This window comes from Protopterus annectens, chromosome 8.part1, assembly GCF_019279795.1.
Source record: "Protopterus annectens isolate FY-2018-M chromosome 8.part1, PAN1.0, whole genome shotgun sequence".
In the NCBI taxonomy this organism is placed as follows: domain Eukaryota; kingdom Metazoa; phylum Chordata; order Ceratodontiformes; family Protopteridae; genus Protopterus; species Protopterus annectens.
In genome coordinates, this window is record NC_056742.1 from 496,666,888 (window position 1) to 496,676,534 (window position 9,647).

The 9,647-nt window shown below is 43.0% G+C and overlaps 1 protein-coding gene across 1 annotated transcript in view; it reads right to left on the reverse strand.

The window, feature by feature from the left end:
• LOC122810164 (cadherin-4-like) overlaps positions 1 to 9,647 on the reverse strand; it is a 368,858-nt gene that overhangs the window by 314,630 nt on the left and 44,581 nt on the right. Inside the window, exon 2 of the mRNA XM_044081642.1 lies at positions 9,447 to 9,605. Coding sequence (XP_043937577.1) covers positions 9,447 to 9,605 — 159 coding nt within the window. The remainder of the gene's footprint in view (positions 1 to 9,446; positions 9,606 to 9,647) is intronic.

Below are 9,647 nucleotides of genomic sequence, written 5' to 3' on the forward strand. Positions count from 1 at the left end.
ACCTGAGGTACCATCTGAAAGAGATGGTGACAGTTATTTATGTATTATTATTATTTATTGATATTTTTTAATGGGAAGGTCTAAGTAGGCAATAACTCATTTTCAGTGCAGGCCTGAGGGGAAGCTTTTTTACATGAAAGCAAAAACAATAGAACATGGCAAATAACCATTTGCTATGGATTTTCATTTATACAAGTACAATATAAAATTAGAGTTGTCATCTGTCCCTCTTTGCACAGAACAGTCCCTATTTGAGAAGTTGTATCTTGCCAATAACATAAAAAAATAGTGAATGCCCTAAGGTTTTTGGATAAAAATGTCCTGTTTTTCCGGTAATAGTTAAATAAAACAATTATTTTGAATCTGAAATACCTTACTACTACATGAAACAATACAAATAACTCAAATTCTGCAAGAACGAGTTTTTATTTTGGCAAGAACGTGAAGTCTAGTTCCTTGCACTAGTTATGGGTATGGGTTATCATTCAAAGTCACATATTTCCATAAGAAATATCCCACTTTGGGCATCTGAAAGATGGCAACCCTATATAAAATACTGTTGTAAAGGATATCATTTATGTAAGTACACTACAATATAATACAGAGCTGTAGGTGACCTGGACACTGTAAATTGGCCCTAGGTGTGAGTGTGTGTGCCTTCTGTGGAAGGGTGGACTCCGGGCTGGCAACCCGACACTGTAAAACTCCACTGCCAATCATTCTGCAGACCATTGTTCCACTGTGGCAAGCCCTAACCAGGATAAGCCGAAAGGAGATGACACTACAGTATAATACAGAGTAACCTAAGAAAGAGCAAGAATGTCTAGTATGAGAACTAAGATTAATTTGTTTAAATTACAAGACATGAAGAGAGAGTGCTGGAAACAAAGGTTTATAAATTCATAGGAGGTTACTAGGCTAGTAGCCCTAGAGCCCTTACAAGCCTAGCCATGTTAATCCTGTGTTGTCTCAATTCTCTTTGGTTAGATGGACATAATTCAAATGATAAACACAGACTACCCCTGTCCAAGAGGGACAGGGATTCCACCCCTGGGGTGAATTTTCGGTCAGTCATCCATTTGACCAGGTTGTGCTTGATTAGGGTCAGTGAGGAAGTCTGCTTCACGTGAACTGGAAGTTTATTCTAGAGTGGTGGCAATCATTGGGAGATATATCTGTCTCTCCAGCATGTTCTATTAATGTCATAGGCTAGGTAAGATCCCTAGAGCAAGTGACTCTTGTGCCATTTGTCTTGCGGATGTGCAGCATATCCATCAGGGCAGGGTCAGAGACTGCCCTGTAGGTCAGGCACAAGTTGCCTCTCAGCAGTCTATACGATACAGAGTACAGTGACAGGGCTTTCAGTCTGTCTACATAAGTCATGGTTTGGAGTCCTTATGTTTTCTATGGTGAGAAACCTCTATGGTCTCTCCAGCTGTTGCAGTTGTCTGCTGAAGTACATGCAGAAGGGATCATTGTACTCTATTAATGGTCTGATGAAGGTTGAGTACAGTGGAGTTATGACATCCTTAGACCTGGATGCGATGCCCTTACTTATGACATGCTCAACACAAAGGCTTTCCTTACCACTGTGGAAACTAGGTGGCTGAAGTTCAGTTTGTCCTCTGCCTCTGTTCCCAGATCTCCCACTGCTGGGTTTGAACTGGGGTAGGGGGCTGTTAATATTGTAATTAGCAGGGAATTCTGCTTTACCCAAGGGGATAATAATGCACTTTTTTGCATTTGGTTTTAGACCATGGCTTTTGTATCAGGCATTTGTCTATGTTAGTCCCTCCTGTAATATGTTAACATCATTGGGAGACTCAGTGATTACACCCAATTTGCAATAATCAACACACTTGGTAAGCCAAAGGCCATCCACTTTAGCCTGGACCTCCGAGAAATAAATTCCAAACAGTAAAGGGCCCTGCACAGATCCTTGTGCTATGCCACTGGTGACTGGTCTACTGGTAGAAGTGGAGTCACCAACTTTCACACTATGTGTTCTGTCAGTGAGACAATTGGCTGTCCATCTAGTGACATAAGGGTTAATTGCCAGCTGGGAGAGTTTCTTAATGATACCTGAGGTGAGGATTGGGTCAAAAGCCTTGGCTAGGTCAAGATAGGCAGTGTGCACTGTCTTACCTTCATCTGGGGCTTTGGTGACTTTCTCAAAGAAGTCTACTAGAATTAATAAGCATACTCTACCTTTAATGAAGCCAAACGGTTGGGTATAGAGTTTGAAGGTCACCTATGCCCTTGTTGCTAAGGTCCATGATGATTCTTTCCATGGCCTTGCAGATGAAGTGGTTAGACTTATGGGTGTATATTTATCAGGGTCGGTTGATGGCCCCCCTTTGTGTAAGGGGATTACTATTGTTGTTCTCTACTCTGCTGGAATAAAGCCAGTTTTCAGGCTATGGTTAAAGGGGACACCAAGTGGCTCTGCTAGGTCTTGTTTTAGATTGCTTAATAAGCAACAGAGGATGTTATCTGGTCCCATTGAGGCCATATTTTTGGCCTTGCAGAGAGCAGATATGACCTGATCTCTGGAGATACTAGGCAGAGGACCGGTGTCAGGTATGCTTTGGGGTATGGCTGGTGGGGACATGAGGGTGAAGTTTGCTCCAAATCTGTGAGCTATCAGGTTGACAATTTCCTCAGGTATAGTATGAGTGGTACCATCTACTACCAGTTCAGCACATAGCTGGGCATTCCCTTTTAGATTTTTGGACATAGTTAAAAAATTTCTTATGATTATCCTTAGCTAGGGAACCTATTTTCCCATTGCAATTAGCTTTAGAGGACTTTACAAGATTTCTGATTTACTTGCTCAAGCTGTGGAGGGAATTCTTGTTTTGCTGAGTCAGCTCCCTCTTGTTCTTAGACATCAGTTTCTTCCTTTTGTTATATAATCTGTTTATACTTAAGGTCCACCAGGGTAGCTTGTTTTTCCAGAGGACCTGGTTTTAATTCGGTCAGGCACAGCCAAGTCTATACAGTTGCTTAAGTGTTTATACAGGGCATTTGTGTACACCTCTGTGTAGGAGTCATTGTCTGTGTTTGCGGAGAGTGGGTATAAAACTTTTTATACCATCACTTAGTAGGCTGTAGTTTGCTTTGGAAAAATGTTTTTAGTTTTTTGCTGTTGTGGTGGTGACAGGTTCAATAATTACATCGAATGAGACTAATTTATAGTCTGACCTTACCAGGGAGGGCATCACACAGGGGGGAGTGCAGTGACCCCCCCCATGCTGGTGAGTACTATGTCTAGGACATTTGAGACCTTTGCGGGGGTTGCAGACTATCTGTTTCAGAGCTTTTGTACTGACAGAGTCCAGAATCCTCTGGTTACTCACCTTGTCTCAAATGAGAGATAAGTAGGGGAAATGCATGAATTCAAATGAGACCGAGAGGCAGTGGTCACTTGAGAAAACGATTATTATTACGTTGACAAAGTCTCATAGATGAGAGAGTGTGCAAAGACTGATTAGTAAAGAAAGAAATGTGTATATTCAAGAGTAGAGAAAGTGTGTAAAAGTTATTACAGAAAGATTTAGAATTTACAAATGACTATTTGAAGTCTATGAGCTTTGGTGGCATATCAAGTGAGTAAGATTTTCAGTAGAAGAGCAAGAGTTGGTAGTAAACAAGAACAGGCAGCTAGTTGGTCAGAGAAATTAAAAAAAAAAAATTATAGCTGGAGGAATTAAAGTAAGTGCATGGCTGTAACAAAGGGTATTATTGTAGAACAGTACCTCCCTGGCTGGTCTGCGCAGAAGTGGGTGTGCTTTGGGTGACTGACTTGTCAAATGGCTGTGATGCCATATGCAAATGATGCATGCTTGACTGCCATTAAGATTTGACAGTGACATCATGCATACATTGTCTGCAGTACAGAGCAGAACGGGAAATGTTCCCTTTTCCTCAATGATGTGCGATCTCGGAGTTGGTATATTTAATTTCCCCCCTGCAAAAACATAAAAAAAATTATTACTTGCAGTTATATTGCTGTTTCTTTACTGTTAAGTAATTGTAGTGCCCCTTCCAGCTAATGTACTGAATACCTGATGAATATTCATGTGGCCGGTGAAGACATCAACATGAATATTCATTCTTTATTGGAACACACCACAGGGTGTTGGGTCGTGGGGGGTATTTAGGCGGGACTTGCTACTGTGCACCCATGGAGGCTCTGTTCTACAACATCTTCCAAGAAAGTGAGTGAGATAAGACTGTGGTTAGAAGATGAAGGTGGGGTGAAAGAGAAAGTCAGGATTACTGGATGGGACTAGTCAGGTGGGGAGCATGATCAGAGATAGGAATTAGTCAGAAATGCTTTTAAAGACAGTTTGAATGGTTAAATTATTCCCGGCTCCACTATGTCTCCTCTTCAGTTTTTCCCTTGAAACTAGTCTAACTCTCAACCTAAGCACTCAAAAAGCATCCTACAGCCCAGCACTTGCTCAGACCTAATAGCAAGCACTAATATACCCCAACACGTGACTGCCCAGCAGGGCAAGGCTCTTTATCCACCCCTCACCAACCAAGTGACTAAGCAGCTCACCCTACTATTCAGATATGACCAAAGGGCAACTTCAGGTGCACTCTCCAGTCCAGCTGGTGAATCTGGGTATCCTGAGGCAATGTTACAACTGCCTCATGTACACAGACAACCCCTCTCCTCCTACCACAAAATACTAACATATGTGAGAGATGCAATTATACAGCCAAATTGGAAGCTAAGCTGTCTCCACCCAAGACTGGAACAGACAGTCAAGAGGAGAAGGTTAACACTTGCGCCACACCAGCCGCGCACAGACCTACTAAAACAGCACTGGCAAAAATACACATAAATACACAAAATCATACTTGGAGGCTCTAAATAAAAACCTGAAAAACCATCAGAGACCACCAAAGCAGACACCCAAACAACCTGCACCTCCCATCACAAATCAGACAACACATAAAACACAAAATCAGTGTGCCGCACAATCACAGCCCTTAAGGCAAAATAACATACCTAACACACTAGTAATAGGTGACTCTATAGTCAGGCACACTGATGTCCCACTCACTAGGCTGGACAAGCAGAAGGTTACTGTTAGCTGCCTGTCGGGAGCCAGAATCTGCCACATAACACAAGCACTCAGGTCACTCCAGAACAAGTACAAATATGACTCTGTCATTGTTCATGTTGGTGAGACGTACTTCCCTGGACTATATGAAAAGAGATATGGAAGAGCTCTCTGATCATGTAGCCCAGGCTGGTATGACCCTGACCCTGAGTAGCATCCTGCCCTCACCAAGAATGATACCTCAGTATAAAGAAAAAATGATCAATTTCAGCAATTGGCTAAGCTTCTGGTGTCATTCAAAGGGGATCCAGTGTCTATCAGCCTGGGATGACATGCTCGACAAGCCGCGTTGCTTTGCAAGAGACAGCTTGCACCTGTCACCCATAGGCTTAGGCTTTCAAATACTGGCCAAGGCTCTTGCTGCCCCCATAGTGCGTTTTTTAGGCAAGGCTCAAAAGTCAAACCCACCAACGTAAACAGCACAATTAACAAAAAAACTGATGGTTATGGTACTCAATGCCAGGAGTTTAAATCTCAAAATGCACGCGCTTGAAGCACTCCTCAGTATGGAGAACGTCAGCATCTGTGCAGTAACTGAAATCTGGTTCAAGGCTCCAGAGAGCACCCCAGCACTACCGGGCTACAACTCATACCACACATTTCAGCCACAGAACATGGATCAAAACACAAAAGGAGGGGGTGTATCCATATTCATCAAGGATACCTACACCTCCAGGTTAGTGGTGCAGCATGATACCTCTGAGATCATCCATGTGCAACTAACATCAGGAAAATCTGCAATGCAAATTGTGGCCTGCTACAGATCACCCTCCATGACCCAGGACCACCACTCCACCTTTCTGGAGACACTGGAAAACATGAAGGTCCTATCGAACACCCTGATATTGGGCGATTTCAATTACCCTACCATTCACTGGGAAAACTACTCGAGTACAAACTCCCAGGCCCAGCGCTTCCTGGAATTCATCAACTCAAATGCCCTGGATCAGCTGGTAGACTCCCCTACCAGAGGTGAAAACATATTGGACATGGTCATCACCAACATGGGCGACAGGTGTTCCACACCGGAGGTCAACCTGTCACTGGTTAGATCAGACCATAAACTAATCACTCTGGATATCCACACCCCACCACCACCCCCAACTAAGGAAACCACAGTAAAAAACTTTTCTAAAGCAAACTTCACCTTACTTAAGACAGAGGTGGTAAGATTCACAGCCCCCACGCTAAAGGATAACGCTGCCCAAGATGCAGAAACCTTTACAAATGCACTCTATGAGTACCTACAAGGATGCATAGATCATGCCATCCCTAGCAAAACCAAGACTCACTCCTCTAAGAGAAGGAAACCAGTTTGGTGGACCTCTGCCATAAACAGGCTATACAATAGGAGGAAACTAGTTCAGAAAAAAAAGCAAATCCCAAGAAGGAAAGACATCCCTGATCAGTATCAGTAAGAAACTAAGGTCCCTCATGAAATCATCCAAGGCTAACTTCGAAAGAAAAATAGCAAAGGATTCAAAAGATAACCACAAAGCCTTCTTTAGCTATGTTAAGAATCTAAGTGGCAACTCGCAGATATGCACTGAACTAGTGCAAAATAGCACAAAATATACCAAACCTACTGATATTGCCAACATCCTGACAGATAGATTCAATGCAAACTTCACCCCCCATCTCACCTCCAAAAGGGCCCTCAACAATACTGGAAAAGTGTAGTGTCCCAAAAATCACAGATGCACAGGTGAAAACAGCCCTTTCAAAAGCCAAAAACACAGCGTCAATGGGACCAGATGGTGTCCCAGGCTGCGTCTTGCACGAACTACAGAACGGACTAACCCCCCACCTAAACACACTGTTCAGCCTCAGCCTCTACACAGGCTACATGCCTATAGAATGGCGCACAGCAACAGTTATTCCTCTCCACAAAGGAGGGGCCACAACTGACCCTGGAAACTATCGCCCCATGAGCCTGACTAGCATGGTCTGCAAGGCTATGGAGCGCATCATCATGGAACTCATTAACAAAGACATTGGGAACTTCCAAACACTTACCCAACCCAATTCGGCTTTGCTAAGGGCAGATCATGCCTACTAAACCTGGTTGACTTCTTTGAGACAGTCACCAAGGCCATAGTCGAGGGAAAGGTGGTTCACACAGCCTTCCTTGACCTCGCCAAGGCTTTTGACACCATTCCTCTTTCGGGTATTACAGAAAAATTCACCAGCCTGGACATAAACCCCAATGTCATGAGATGGGTTGCCAACTGGCTTACAGACAGAACTCACACGGTAAGAATAGCGGGCTCCAGGTCCGACTCTAAACCAGTCACAAGTGGTGTCCCGCAAGGCTCAGTCCTGGGACCACTACTGTTCGGCATATACTTCTCAGAAGTACAGGCAAACACAGGAGGACTATGGCTAACCAAGTTTGCCGATGACTGCAAAGTGGGAGCCATGACTGACTCTCCGGCTGACACGGACATCCTCCAAAAGGGCCTTACTGAGACAGACACCTGGTGTCAAAGTCATGGCCTCAAGCTAAATGCCAAAAAATGCATAGTCATCCCATGTGGGAAAAACAAAACACCCATGAATTACCACAAAGGTGGCAGCCCCCTTAATACAGAAGAGGTAATAAGAGATCTGGGGACCCAGGTAGATAGTAATCTCTCCTTTGACAATCATATTGCCAAAGTAGTTAGGAAATCCTTCTATGTGGCCCATCTAATTACTAAAGGGTTCACATCTAGAAATAAAGAGGCTATAGTACCCCTCTACTCATCACTCATTGGACCTATCATGGAATACAATGCCCCATTTGGGTTGTACCTCACAAAACACTTCCAACAGCTGGAAAGACCACAAAAGTACCTCACCAAGAGGATTACCGACCTCAAACATATGTCCTATGCAACCCAACTGAAAAAACTCTGGCTGTACTCAGCGGCATATCGCTTACTCAAAAGTGATCTCTACCTGACTTACAAAGCCACGTCCAACTCAGAATTGATGGACATGCTCCACCTAAAGAAATCCAAGTCACTGCCAGCCACGCGCTCTAGTGAGCTAAACCTCGCCACAACAATAACTAGAACATGCTGGAGGGATAGAGTCCTGTCACAGAGACTCCCCATGCTTTGGAACAAAATTCCAAGCTACATTAGGTAGAGCCCCTCACTAACACTCTTCAAGAGAAACCTTGACTAGTCGATGGGTAACAGAAAATACACTCCTGGGATCACTTCATTGGCTCTGCTTGACAGAGGATCAGTTAATTAATCAATGGGGCGGCAAAAGCCGACACACTTTGGCTAGGCTTATAAATGCCCTCAGGCAGATAGCCTAGTACCTACCTATGAATCTATGAACATTTGGAAGTTGGGTGATGACCTGATTGTTATAGGGAGCAAGTTTCAGGTTTTTGGTACTGAGTTACAGAAAAGGGAGTGCTTTAGGGATTTTTTGTTTTACATGTGACAAGAAGTTATCATTTGATCATAAGGGAAGTTGTGGGGTAGAACTTTGGAGAATTGTACTAAGAGATGGGCAGGCTGAAAGCTTGTTTAATCAATCAATCAATCAATGAATCAATTAATTAATTAATTTTGAGTTGTGATTAATTGGGTATGTGTAAGATGGTGAGGTATTTCATTTAGTTCTTTTACTACAGTGTTGGCTTTGACTGTTTTTTTTTTTTTTTTTTTTTTTTTGCAGCAAAGCATGCAGCAATTTTGAAAGATTGCTTGAGTTTAGTTCTTAAGAGACATTTGCAGGTATGCAAGGATTGCTGCTCCCTATAGAAGTCTTGGTAGTAGATATTAGTTGTGAGGAAGTTTTTTGTTCTGTATAGCTTTAGGTTTAGTTCAGGTGGATGTTAAAGATCCTGAGTCACTGAGTGAAAAAGAGAGTTGTGAGTGCCCTAGCCGAATTAACACTCATCAATAGAAGTACCTTCCCGATCCCGAGTCTGTCCTTGCAGATTCTATATTTTGGTGTGTACTGCCAACTGTCGCACACAAGTGCTGCTGATGCTGCCATCTGCTGGTCAGGTGATGTAAATGAGATCAGAGATCAGCTTTTACTTCGAACAATCAGATCTGTGCAATATCTTCAGAAATAAACCAGTAGGCGAAGAATCGCAGAAAGGACAGAAATGTAAAACAAATTGCATGTTAAGTCTAATCAGTACTTTTTTAAGGGTAAAGCTAATTTCAGACACACTGCATGCCAATTGCCCATCTTGATTTGTTGAGATCTTTAGCTGAAAATTTTGCTAACTGATCAATCGAAGCAGGATGTTAGAACACTGATGCAGTTAAAATGTGAGAGCTCATCACTCCATACCTTGACAATTGTTTTGGGAAATGGTCCCCTATCATTTTCAAGTATATTGATTGCAGGAATAACCCATTCCCGTTTATCCCGCTTCAGGCCGGAGTCCACCCTGGGGAAGACCAGTGCTGGCATGTCCATTTGCTTTTGTACATTGAAAGAGGCATCAGTCTGAAAAAAAGAAAAGAAACACAATATTACTTTAATGACTTT